The sequence below is a fragment of the Astyanax mexicanus genome, chromosome 1, assembly GCF_023375975.1.
Source record: "Astyanax mexicanus isolate ESR-SI-001 chromosome 1, AstMex3_surface, whole genome shotgun sequence".
In the NCBI taxonomy this organism is placed as follows: Eukaryota; Metazoa; Chordata; class Actinopteri; order Characiformes; family Acestrorhamphidae; genus Astyanax; species Astyanax mexicanus.
This window is the reverse complement of record NC_064408.1, coordinates 57,233,175-57,247,678: the sequence shown is the minus strand read 5'-3', so window position 1 is coordinate 57,247,678 and position 14,504 is coordinate 57,233,175. Positions and strand designations below refer to the sequence as shown.

The 14,504-nt window shown below is 36.4% G+C and overlaps 1 protein-coding gene across 1 annotated transcript; it reads left to right on the top strand.

The window, feature by feature from the left end:
- Positions 1 to 423: 423 nt before the first annotated feature.
- On the top strand, positions 424 to 13,564 carry flvcr1 (FLVCR heme transporter 1). The gene is made up of 10 exons (XM_007245478.4): positions 424 to 1,479; positions 3,065 to 3,209; positions 4,471 to 4,611; positions 4,790 to 4,857; positions 5,373 to 5,476; positions 5,981 to 6,091; positions 6,637 to 6,742; positions 6,985 to 7,096; positions 7,927 to 7,985; positions 9,756 to 13,564. The coding sequence occupies exons 1-10, from the start codon at positions 820 to 822 to the stop codon at positions 9,840 to 9,842; spliced, it is 1,593 nt and encodes a 530-aa protein (XP_007245540.3). The 5' UTR covers positions 424 to 819; the 3' UTR covers positions 9,843 to 13,564.
- Positions 13,565 to 14,504: the final 940 nt, after the last annotated feature.

Here is a 14,504-nt window from a genome sequence, read left to right as displayed (position 1 = left end):
TTTATCTATTATAGAATGTGGATCAGTTATATTTTGGATATGTATAACTGTAAATATGTATATGTATATATATGAAATAGCTGATTAAAACATAAACCTGAGCCTGATATACAGTATTCATTTATCTAAGTAACCCTCCCTCCTGCTTCCTCTTTTGGTCTCGTCCGTATCGGAAGGCATTGACAGCGCATCGTATCGTGTCCGCCCCTGGCTGAACAGAGCCGTGTGAAAATAAAGAAAATTATCATTTGTTTATTTGATTCATCAAGATATTGAAACACATTTAATAAGTCCTTGCTACCCTAAAAAATCCAGATCAGTTTTAATTGACCATTCCGAGAGATCGCACCCTATGCTGGTCAGGGGATAGGGAGTGTGTTATCTCGCGCATGGTATCGTTTTTCTTTTTTCCCCACTCGTTTACAGACATGCTCCGCCCCTGTCTGAGCTGGGCCGTGTGTGTGAGCTGGGCTATAAATGCCTGAGATGCTGCGGCCTCGCCACCTCCTTCTTCGAGAAGTCGGATGTTGAAGTGTTGAGTCGTGCCCGCGGAAGCAGCGTGCCGCTGAACGCCGTGGCGCCACTCCTACACTGTACACTGTGCTCTCTTTGTTAGTGTAATTTTAAGAGAAGCGCTGTGAAACACGGTGTTTCGGGCCGCGCTGCTCCACTGCAGACACTCACCAGGGATAAGATCATGCGCGCGGGTCTCAGTGAGCACCTTAAGCGGATCGGCTGTGTGTGAGGGGGTTAGAGGAGGAGGCTGTTTCTGGTGAATGAACCTCGTGTGGATGTTGGGGAGGGAAGGCTGATTGCATCATGGTGGCGGGAGAGCTGCTTCAGGAGCACGCTCCTGCTGCTGCCTGCGAGGCGGCTTCAGCTCTTAAAACCGCAGACACGCACTACACGGAGCTCTCAGACACAAACACCGCGGTGATCCATGTGACCGCGCCGGACTCGAGGCAGCGGGCAGCGGACAGTGAGCTCCCGCCGGACGAGGAGGAGGCGATGCTGCCCAGCGAGCGCGGCGAGCCCCCCACAACCAAGCTGTACTACCGGCGGTTCGCCGTGCTGACCATCTTCAGCCTGTACTCCCTCGTCAACGCCTTCCAGTGGATCCAGTACAGCATCATCGCCAACATTTTCGCGCAGTACTACGGCGTGACCAACGTGATGATCGACTGGCTGTCCGTGGTCTACATGGTGGCCTACGTGCCGCTCATCTTCCCCGCCACCTGGCTGCTGGACTGGAAGGGGCTGCGGGTGACGGCGCTCCTGGGTGCCGGACTGAACTGCGTGGGCGCCTGGATGAAATGCGCCAGCGTCGGGCCGCACCTCTTCTGGGTCACCATGCTGGCCCAGGTCGTGTGCTCCGTGGCGCAGGTGTTCATCCTCGGCCTGCCCTCTAGGATCGCCTCCGTGTGGTTTGGGCCCAAAGAAGTGTCCACCGCCTGTGCCACAGCCGTGCTGGGAAACCAGGTAGGTTGCAGACCCTCCCGGTGCACTCCCAGCACTCCTGCACTCCATCCAGGCCCCACCTGTCCGAGAAATCCAGGATCCCAGCTGGCATCCTAACGTTGAATCAACGTTGATGTTATGGTTAAATCAGCGTTAGAGTTGGTGTTTTTGAAATGTAAATCAACGTTGATATGACAACGTTATTTCAACGTTATACGTTCAACCTTTAATAACCATAGCTCGCTAAAACTAGAAAATCCTCTGGATAACAGAGTGTTAACAATAAACTTACATCACTGTAGTAAAGCTGAGTATAAAGAAAGTTACCCACCACTACCAATCTGATTCAACATCTGATCTTAAAAAACACTAAAACAGAAAAATCAATAGAACATGAACATTTCCCCTGGTATGGTGAAGAATTGGTGCCAAATTAAAAATCGTTTACTTTGGAAGGAAAACCACTTCGTCCTTCCATCCAACCGTCTTTTTGAAATTGTATGCTGATGAAATGTTTAGTGCTAATTCAAAAGGCTGAATATTAAGGACATTATGTTGATTCATTTAAAAGTTTAATGTTTACACAACCATTTAACATTAAACTTTGTTTCACAACAACAAACATTACTTTAACCATATTTCAAACACATTTCAACGTTGAAGGTCGGTTGTGTGCCACCTGGGATGGCTTGTAGATCATTTATCATTCATCAGTGAAAATTAACACACGTGTGGGCACATGTCCTTGTCATATTCAATGTGTTATCTTTAGACAGACTTTGAACCTATGTGATTTCATGATCAAGTTAAAATGCACACAGTGTCCTATATTTACTGCAGACGGAAACACATGTTCTTAGGCAGTATGAGGGCAAATCATGTTATCACTCAGCTCAGGCCATTTATTTGTGGTATAACAGTCAGGTAACAACACCTCCTACTTTAAAGCAAACTACAGTTTAATTTCCCAGCCAGTCAAACACACCACTGTGTCCTGGGCAAAATTCCTAACACAACATTCTCCCACCTGTTTTTTCATAATTAAGTCAACTAAAATTATTTTTTTATTTATTTTGGTTGACCTAATTATGTTTGCTGAATTGTATAGAATCAAGCTCCCGATTTGATAGAATAAACACAATCTATGGGCTTAGTTGTAATGCTTGCACTCACCACTAATAGCTGAATCATTCACAAACCACATGCAAGACAAAAATGCATATTCATTAGTATAGAAGAATTAAAATGTTAAAATGTCAGTTCGTATTTAAATAAATAGGAGCATTTTTATTGTGCTCAAAGTCTCAGCATGTTTGTTCTGAGTAACATCATCTGCTTCAGACTTCAGTAGTGGATTAGTACATCTTCAACATGGAAGAACTGTAAGTATTGACACAATCTGATTATTGTATTGTTGAGACTTATTACTTAAGATGTGTTCACTACACCATGTAGCTAATATGCATCACTTTGTAACTGTTATGAAGATAATAAGAAGTTATTTTGTTAGATACAGTGATATGTAATGTGTGTGTAAATAAGAGTCTGCTTGACAGCTCCCACAGTTTAAGAACTTTTATAAACTCTCTCTCTTCCTCTCTCTCAGCTGGGTGTTGCCATTGGGTTCCTGCTTCCACCTGTGCTGGTTCCAAACACTCCAGAAGATAAACAGCTCATGAGCCACAACATAAGCATCATGTTTTATGGAACAGCAGCTGTCTCAACTCTGCTCTTTATTTTAACAGTCATCGGTAAGGGCTCTTTAAAGATTGAACAAGTTGTAACGATATGTTGCAAGAGTGATTAAAATAGTAGTCAAAATAGCAGAGGCAATTCGATATTGCAGAACCATGTGAAAATTATACATTTGCCAAGGCCTGCACTGTTTGTGTAATAACATGTAAACATTTGTAGCAGAAGCATGTAGATATAGATATCAACATGATGAAGTGAGTTGCATTTCTAGTCCAAGGAGTTACAGTGTGAGATAGAAAGTGTATTGGGAACCTTGCCCAGTTCAGTCTAATCATTTCCTGTTCTTTAAAACCTGTTTTAAAATCTGTAAAATGAGCTGTTTAATTTGCCCTGACCTGTTGGAGAGAACAATATAACTAACTTGCTGCAGAGACATCTGTGTGCACTACTGCTTAAAAAACTAAAATCAATAACACCTCTAGAACACCTTTAAGACAGTTGGAGAACCATTCCAGGTTCTACCTTATGAAGTTGACAGAGATTAATGTCAAGTTTGGGCAAAGTTGGCATAAAAGCAATAGGTTCTACTTTAAAGAATCTAAAGTATTAAACATATTGTGGCTTGTTTAACATTTTTTTTTGTTTACTTCATAATGTCATATGTGTTGTAGTTTTCATGTCTTCAGTATTAATTAATATTAAATGAGAGGGGTGTGTCCAAACTTTTGACTGGTATTGTATAAATCAAATTTGGCTGCAGATAAGTATATGATTGGTGTTGATAAACATGTCCAACAAAAGGATACAGACAATTCTTAACTTTTAATGGAAGTCAATATAAAATGATGTATTCCAAACACTTTCAGAGAATGTTGTGTGACAGCAGCTATAGACAGTAAGACTGTCATAATTTATGGGGTTCACCTGAACATATTATAACATTTTGCATATTGTCACGTTATAAAAGACATTACATACAATACGATCCTTGTACAATGAAACGTATCCAGAATGTCCAGAATGATAAACAATGCTTTCTTTAGAAATGACTGTCCACAAGGCATTTAAAAAGCAGTCTTATCCTGTAGTAGTGACAAAACAAACATTTACAATAATTACAATGTATTTACTATAGACCCGTCCAGCATTTTTCAAAATACTGAATAAAACATTTTGTTGTTTCTCAAGGTGTTGAATAAATAATTCAAGTAAAACTCGGTTTGACAGGTGATTCTAAATGTAACATAGATCTAACAGACAGACAAACCATTAAGCAATATTCAAGCTCTATTCTATAATGTTCTTCCTCTGTCTCAGTTATTCAGGACAGACCTCCACTGCCACCCAGTCAGGCACAAGCCATTCTCCCCACAAGCCCAACAGAAGACTATTCATACAAGAAGTCCATCATTAACCTCTTCAGGAACAAGCCCTTTATTTTGCTCCTGCTAAGTTATGGTGAGATATCAGCTGCCGTGCTTGCTAACTATTGTACAGATTTTTAAGAGTATCACTGCATGGGATACTTGACATTAATGCCTTTAGGTTATACTATATTTATTACTAATTCTATGCTGTTGTTTACTTGTGGTTTACTATCATCTGGAAGATTAATGTTGAAGACTATTTTTTTCAGGCATCATGACAGGATCATTTTATTCAGTGTCTACACTCCTCAATCAGATGATTATTGCACATTATGAAGTGAGTAAACATTTGCTTACCTCAGTGCCTAATCATGCAAATGTAAATGTAAATGCACACATGTTAAAGAAGCTCAGATATGAAGTCCTGTTTGAGGGATATATGCTGGCATTAGTAGATGAGTCTGGGCACAGATTTATTGTCTGAACTCAGTTGTCTGAACTTGTAGTTCAATAGCCACTTTTTCACGCATGCCTGGTACTCATGAGAGAGGCAGAGTTTGTTGAGAAGCTGATAGACAAACAGCTCTCTGTGTGCAATCTGCAGGCCAGACAGTCTTGCTGGACTAAGTGACTTACTGACACTGAAATTTAAGGGCTATGCCACCATACCTAAAACCCTTAAGTGTGCTTACCGTGTGACATCACATACCCACATACCTATTACATACTGTTACCATATTGCATAGTCAGATTACTTTAAACCAGCATATCTATAAAAATCCAGATTCTCTAGATTAGTAAAACCGAATGTTAACAGATATCACCCATAAAGTACTAAATTTCTTCTTTCAGGGAGAGGAGTTGAATGCTGGTAGAATAGGTCTAACCCTGGTAGTGGCTGGAATGGTGGGCTCCATTCTTTGTGGACTGTGGCTGGATCATACCAAAACCTACAAGTATGTTTGTGTTCCTCACAGAAGAAAATTGATAGATTTTAAAATTTGCATTAAATAAATAGGTACATTATCATGTGCATAAGTTGTTTTTATTTATTATTCTTAATTTTGGCGAGAACTGTTTTTTCATGCATATGTATTGAGGTTTATGTACAACCTATTTTTTGTTCATGTAACATTTGGGCAGTCTCTAATCACAAGTTAATCTTACATATGTTACAAAAATGATCTTAAGCAGGTGACACAAATTAGACCACAGTGTTTGCCAGTTAGAATAGAAAGCCAATGATGCATTCATTAACTTCACAAAGAGGATTACTTATGTTACAGTTAATACCATTAAAAGGGTTCCATTCAGATGTATTAATAGTAATGAGTATTGTATTTTTTCTTTAATGTTAGTTTGTGTGGTATGTTAATTAGTGAAGTGAAGTCAAAGAGTTTAGGTATTGACATCAGTACCAGTGGAATGTATGGTAATAAGCGTTTTTTTTTCCTGTTTAGAGTGACTACGCTGGTCGTGTATGTCCTGTCCTTTATTGGAATGTTGGTGTTCACATTCACTTTAGATTCAGGATACCTGCTTGTGGTTTTCTTTACTGCTGGAGCACTGGGGTATGTTGTTGTTGGTTTTTGTAAGCACTTTAAAACAATGAGTTGAATTAATTGTTTGTAAATATTCTTTCATTGTTATTAAAGGAAATTTATTGTATTTTAGAGTTCAAATATCAGATAAATCATGATAAAACTTGTATTGTATACTTTTCTTAGCTTCATTACATACTCAGATCCAAATATACCATAAAAATTCCAGTTTTTATTCATCGCTCCACAGAGGTTTTAAATTCAGTTCTGTGGAGCGATGACCAAAAACTGGAACTGTGTGGGCCTAGGGATTATTGGTATGTATGGAGGAGAAATCATGAAGCCTACACCAAAAACACGATTGAGAACAAAGTCATTATATCTGTGAGAAATGTTGTTATTTAAATAAGCATAGAACATTTAAAAGGTGACTTTAAACAATACCCTTCTAACAAACACGCATGCATATACACATCTATGTTACAAATAATCTCTAATATATTGAACTCACTGTCCTGTTGTTATTCCTGTTTGTTGTAGAAGAAGACATCATAATGTTTTATTCTGTTTTAAAGTTTTTTTATGACTGGCTACCTGCCAATTGGCTTTGAATTTGGTGTGGAAATAACGTATCCTGAATCAGAGGGCACTTCATCTGGTCTTCTTAATGCATTTGCTCAGGTAAGATGAACAGCACCTTTAGTAGCTTTATGTAAATACTCAACCTATCTGTTGCTGTCACACTTTTTTTTTAAACTGGCTGGGAAAATTTTCATACACACCCAGGTACCCGACAGCCATGGCTCTCTTAGGCAGCATGTTTTTGCATTTATTTTAATAAAGAGATTCTGGATTTCTATTGGCCACTGATGTCTGTGCTGGATTAAACTGTTTGTTTGTTTTTTTGATTGTACAAACTTTAGGTATTTGGAATTGTTTTTACTTTAATTCAAGGAAAGCTTACCTCAGACTACAAGCCGCTAGTTGGAAACATCTTCATATGTGCCTGGATATTTGGTGGCATCATTCTAACAGGTACTTTTTCTTTGTTTTTCATGAGAAATTGTTATATTTTAAGGTAACTAAACTATAGCTGGGTAATGCGACAATATTCATCTTTACTGTGGCATTTTTGGTCCTTTTTGTAGATCATGTATTATAATACAATATATACAATATACAATTAAACTTTTTTAATGCACAAGCTTATATAGAATCATTGACAATTGAAAATACAAGGGCTGTAGTCTATGGTGCACTGTAAGAAATATAAGTACAGATTTGTACTTAAAAGAGTACAAAGCTTGTCGCTGGGGCTGTACCTTATATTGAGGCACAAAAAAGTACCTTTCAGTGAAAGTCCTTTTTTGTACCCATGGTTTTTGTGCCAGTATAGATTATAAAGATTATAAACATTATCATCAACTAAATATGGCTCAAAAACTTGATGATACAAAATTGTCTGGCTTTCAAATAAAAAATGTGCTATTTAAATATATATTGTTCATTAGTACAGTGATGCAGAATACTGAATGTACCCTTTGGCTGGTTAAATGGTACAAATTTGTACTTATTGCTGTTAGAAATGACTTTGTACTTCAGAGGGAACAAATCTGACCCCGTAAAGACCAATATTGTACCTTTGAGGGTACAATTATAAAGAGTGTACCTTCGAGTACAAAAAAGTACTCGTATCGTACCTCTGTTTTTTAGAGTGTGATAATGCCTAATGCTACGGGTTGCCTAATGTCATCATGCCCTTCACTACTATAAACAATTTTTGTGTGTACAATATATTATGTTGAGCATATATCACACACTGATGTAACTTTTGTATGATAAACTCTTTATATTTTTGTTTTCAGCATTAATAAAGTCAGAGCTTAAAAGACATGGAGCCAATATGGGCAGCAAAAGTCAACCGGTAAGAATAGTCCTTACATTTAGGTTAATGCAGTAGTATATATTTTGTTGGATTTGGGAGGCCATTTTTTTAAAGTGTTTGTGGTATGCTGACTGGCACACAACAAAAATCACAAATTCAAAAGTTACAAATTTGGTATTTTTTCTTATAAAAGTACCATATTTACTTACAATTTTCTTTAACAATCATATTTAAAAGGTAAATAACATTTATATTAAAACAAAAACCGTATGGTACTTTACATTCATAACTTTGCCTAAACAGGATTACTGTAATCATATTTTTTTTTCTTCTGTGATTTTTCTTCTTTTTCTATGAAGGATGCATATTTTCACAAAAATCTCATCAAGTCTTTTGATTTATCATAGTTTTTTTTAGAGATATCACTTTCAAATGTATAGTGTGTTGGCAGTTTAAGTAAACTCACTCACTATTATGCTGCAATTGCTCCCTGTCCATTATTGAGGATGTCTCAGCTCTCAAATGTGTGTGTAATATAAAGTGGTGTGAAAGTGTTTGCCCCTTCATGATTTCTATATTTTTTGCATGTTTGTCACTCTTAAATGTTTCAGATCATCAAACAAATGTAAATATTAGCAAAAAACAACACAAATAAACACAAACTGCTGTTTTAAAGGTTTTTATTATTAAGGGAGAAAAAACATACCTACATGGCCCTGTTTGAAAAAGTGTTTTAGTCTTTGACTAATTTTTAAATTAGCTTGATGATCTGAAACATTTAAGAGTGACAAATATGCAATAAAATAAGAAATCATGAAGAGGGCAAACATTTGTTCACACCAATGTATGTAACATGGACATTCACACACGTAGAGTGTGATCGAGGAATAGTTTACTTAAACAGACTATAGCAGCCTGCCTAACAATACAGGAAAGCTGATTGCTGTAAGAATCACAAACATATACAATATAATCAGGATGACAGAACTATATTTAGTTGTAATTTGTAAATGTTTCAAGATTTATAGTATGCTAAGCATTATGATATCACATTCATAAAATTGAACTGCAAAGTATGCAAAGCAACCTTATTCTACCATGCATATGCAAATTGTATTATACCCACAAATGATATTGCTCTCTTCTAAAATGATTTACAGTGGCAACTAATTGTAAGTTATAGCAGAAATGTTGCACTATCAAACCACAAATACAATAGTTCTAAAGCCTTACTGTCTGTCCCACCAGGGTTAGGTTTTTTTATTATTTAACGGACCTTTTTCTTTAGTAATCAAAAGGACACACACACTCATTGAGACCTGAGTGTTTGTTTAATGTGGCAGTTGCAGGTGTTGGAATATTAACGTTCTCCTCTGATGTCTACAGTTTACAGCAGGCTGCCAGCTTATTGAACTATTGTATATATACTTGCCAAAAATTGCCTTGTTGTGGTATTTGAAAAGGAGTGTGTTTAATTGTTTCATTTGCTATTTTACATTTAGGCCTATCATGATAAATTTTGTATATGTAATGTTGTTGAACCATTGCCTCTTTAAGTAATGTCACTTTTAAGCACTTGTATGAATGTGCACAGAAGTACAATTTTGTTCTTTTTGAGAATCCATTGGTCTCTCCAGAAAGGAAAATTAAGGCTTTTAGCACCATCTAGTGGAATAAGAATGTAACAGCTCCTGTTCATGTAACCTAGTATTAAAAATGTTCATATTTATACACTAGATTTACACTTCTTTTAACCTTGTGAGTGTAAGATCTTAACAAAAAATAATAATTTGAATTTTGCTCTTTAAGGTTCCAACAGAGTGCCCTTCTGAGAAGGTAACCAATGGGGTAAGGGTGGAGTCCTCGTCAAGTTTATCACGTGAGACATCACTGTAAGCCCACTTAAACAGCAGTGACTCTGCAGCACAACTGCAAGGAGCCCTCTACCATCACAAGCTTTCCTGAGGTTACTTGAAATTGTTTCTTTTTATTTATTTTTCTTGCTGTACTGTAATTTCATAAGACATTCATGAGGTTTCAGCACATGCTATGTTTTTAAAGACACCCATAATGAAGTTAACATCTTAGTAAAGTTCAACACATTTTTTTTTAGATCAGCAGACAACCCGCCTTGCATTAACATGCTAATTACATTTACAACACATTGCAGTACTCCCATAATGATGTTGGACACTACATTCTGTACAATTTATAGGTTAAATGATTCACTAGTCATTGCAGTTAGCTCACAAAGGTTTACAACACTGTGAACATTAGTATGTAGAGTACTAATGTATATAAGAAGTCAAATTTGTTCAAAACCTTGTTTGGACAGTGAAATATTACAGCTGACAGGAGAGAAAATCTGTACTATGATTTGTGATTTTTTTTGTGGACCGAACCTAGGATTTAAAATTAGCGCATACACTGGAACTATGCGTTCAAAAGTTTCTGCAGAGTGTTCAGTTTACATAGATAGCTAAGTCTTATTTTAACTAATATATTAATTTTATTTTACAGTGTCTTAAGGCTGATAGTGTACATAGTGGGCATACCTGTTGTAATATTTTGATAGTTTGAGAATTAGTGTTAACAGTCAGTGTGCACTAAATTGCCAAAAGTATCCCCTCACCTGCATTGTGTTTGGTGATTTGAGGCTTGGATGGAGCAGCTTGGCCATGGAAACCCAGTCCATAAAGCTCTCTATGCTCCACTGTTCTTAAGCTAATCTAAAGGCCACATAAAGTCTGAAGGCCTGCTTTCAGAGCTGCTTTTGTGCCCAGTAACTTACACTTTGTTATAATATCACTGAAATTTGACTGTGAAATATTTAGTTGTGAGGAAATTTTACAACTGGACTTGTTGTACAGGTGCTGCAGCCTATCACAGTACCATGCTGGAATTTACTGAGCTCCTGAGCGCGACCCATCCCTACACTAATATTTGTTGAAGCAGCTATGCTAGGTGCTTGGTTTTATACACCTGGGGCCATGGAAGATGTTGGAACCTGAGCTCAATGATTTAGATTGGTGAGCGAATATTTTTGTCAATGTAGTGTATACTCATATGTAGGGCTGGGTATCAATAATTTTTTTAAACATATACTGATTCTAGGCTTTCTAAAGTGAAAATTAGAAACTGAAAAGTGATGCAGCGTATGTGTCTTAGGTGCTGTAATGGGTGCGTTTACTGGCTCTCAAATGTTTTTACCAAACTTTGAACTTTTGGGAGTAAATATATCAAACAAGAGCAGTTTAAATAGCTCAACACAAACAATGTAACATTTAAATAAAGGTTCCTCCAAATTCAACACTTTTAACGACTGCTACATTCTCAGAATTACTTACCTCTTCATGTCTTTAGTATGTAATCTAGCACCCTTCTGAATCTGCTGCAAATGTGATGCACAGGCAGATACCAACTTCAGGCAGTGTTCCTAAGAAAGCAGTCTATTCCTTTCAGTATATGCTTCATTTTTCTTCTTCTTCCAGACATAACACACTGATCCATACATACCCAGAACATTCAGTTAAATTTTATCACTCCACTGAGGTAATGATGTGCTGTAAAGCCGTGAAACAAACTGTTGAGATTTAAAGATGACAATTGGCCAAGAACCCAAGAAGATATAGTCAAACAGTGTTACCTGAAGCAAGTGTCTGGCTTTACACAATGTAAGGAGCAGGTCCCCAAGCAAATGTGTGCTCTGCACAGCACTCAGACAATTCTGAGTCTGTAGTAATCAATAAAAGTATCATTTTGTGTCGAATTTGGAGAAACCACTAGTTCTGTATGTTAAGCTGTTCAAATTGTTTTTGTTTGATTGCTTTGTTCCATTTTGCTAATAAACTTAATTTTTTTTGAGTACTTACATCACATAATGACATTAGCTGTACTAACTCAGTGACTAACCATGTAGTTTAAACCATGCTAAACAAAACAGGTTCAGGGGAGAACTCACAAAATTGCGAGAATTAAAGAACCCTGATCTAGGTATTTATTTTTATAATCAAGATTATTTAATTCTTCTATAAAGCATGTAGCTTTAATGGTAGTCATTACGTCATTTAATTTTTGCTGTGTAGGTATTGAAATTGCATCATTATAATCAGTAGTATTGTAGTACCTGTGTGTGAGGCAATGCTATAAAAGTTTATAATTTTGAGACCCAGCCTTACTCGCAAGATTATGTATTTATTTTTGATTTATGGGGCACAAAAACGGTCATCATTTTAAGGATGTTTTGCCATTGAACACTTTTAGTATAATAAATAATCATATTGGATTGTGTTTTATGAGAAATCAGGAGACAACATGACTGAGACTGAGAATAATGACAATGATTACAGTATGTAGCAGCAAATACAAACTCTGCAGCAGGACAAAGACATTTAACAAATGAAAGCACAAAGTAGTGCTGGCAAAAAGCACTTTACTCCCAGGTTTCTTTAAATCAGAGCACACAATTTTTAGATCTGAAGAAATACAAAACATGGTCATTATAAATAAATATTTTTGTGCACTTAAACACGAACCTAAATGATGTATTAACTCTGTGTACTCCTGAATTTGTGAGAGATATTAAGAGGTTTTTTTATGGCTCTGCAAAAGTCAGAGACCACCCTGGAATTATTTAATTTCTAGTCGTGCATTAACATTCAAGTTCATTCATTTCTTTGAAGGTGTTTATGATTAAATTAACACTGTAGAACCTGCTTATGTTCTCACAACAAACAGCCAAGAACTCCATGTGCTAGGAATTTAAAATTTTTATTACTAAATGCAAGCCACTGTAATAGAAGGGACACTTTGCTAAAAGTTGGGCATTTTAATTACAGAATCATTTAATTTATATTTAGTTGTTTTGGTGTCTTTATCTTTTTTGTTGACATTGAAATTAAATAAGAGGCACTTACTTGCTGTTTTGAAAGGAAATTAAATAAAAGAGTAGTCTTTGACTCTTTTTACGGCACTGTAAGTGGTGAAATACTCAAGGCATGGTTTGGAGCAGTAAAGCATGAAACGTGATTTCAGCTCACATTACTGTCAACAAATATGCAGGTGGTTGAAAATCTACTGGCACACATTCCAAAGTTGTATAATTTTGTTTCTTATTGAGATTTTCATGTTTAATTTTATTACCTCAAATGTGGTATAAGTCATAAAAGGAACCAATGTGTATTTTTTTATAAAGGAATTGTTGCTAATAATTTTTTAAACCTACATTTGTATTTTAGACTGCTGAATACTTATGTTAATTTAATGTTTTTTTATTTATTAGTCTAATATTTGTAACTCAGCTCTAAGCACTACTAACATGGAAGTGCAGTAGTGTTGACTGCATGTATCATTTGTTTTCTAATATTCTGATATTCATAACTTCTGTAAATTTAATCCCTCTTTAAGCAAGTGAAATGTAATTTGTTCCATCACCAAGGAAACACTGGGTAACATGTTTAGTGTTACCCATATTAGCATTTGTTGTTGAATGTATGGATTTTGTTAATCTTGCCATCAATGTTACTATAAAGCTGCATTTTGTCCTTAAATCAGGACAGTAATATCCTGTTTCTCTGTTCCAGTCTTTAATAAAAGCACCAAAATGTTATATCAAATTAGATCTTGCTTTACGTCTGTGTTTTTGCACTAATGTTGTTACCAAAGTTCAATATTGAATAGGAATATAGAATGTCTGCATAATTAAACAAAACCAAAGTTGTTTAATGTGAAATATGTAGTTCTTGACTCAGTCCTTGGGTCATAATTGTTTCAAAAAGTTTTAATAGGAGTCAGATGTGTTTATTGTCCCTAAATGACTATTCACGCTTTAAAATTAAAACCTCAAGTTTTCAATATTAATGCTGTTTTACACACTGAATTCAATACTAATGGACTGCCATGTGTGAGGGTTTCATTTTCTTATTTTGTACTGAGAACAGCTTAAATTTGTATGGACCAGGTGTGGTATTAAATTGGGTCCAGCAGTCCTTGGCCCACACATTTTAATTACTGGAGTGTTTAACAGCTGGAATGTATTAATATTTATTTAACCTTAGGTAGATTTTTTCAGCGGCAAAAGGTTTGAGAACCCCTGATGTAAAAGTGTCACTGGTGGGGGTGTGGCTTGCTTTCCTTAGGATAAATAAAGGGGAATAATAGGATAGAGGAGTGAAGGAGAGGAAGAAGGAAATGAGGATAGAAGTAGTTAGTGTGTTAGAGGTGTTTAAGAGAGTAAGTGCTCTTTGAAGAGCTCTGTCTTCAGGAGTTTCTTAAAGATAGCGAGAGATTCTCCTGACCTTCCACTACCAGATCAGGAGAATCTCTCGCTATCTTTAAGAAACTCCTGAAGACCGAGCTCTTCAAAGAGCACTTACTCTCTTAAACACCTCTAACACACTAACTACTTCTATCCTCATTTCCTTCTTCCTCTCCTTCACTCCTCTATCCTATTATTCCCCTTTGTCCTCCTTTTATCCCTATCCAAAGATGTTTTACCTTTAAACTTATTTTACATTGTACTCAACTATTGTAAGTCGCTTTGGACAAAAGCGTCTGCCA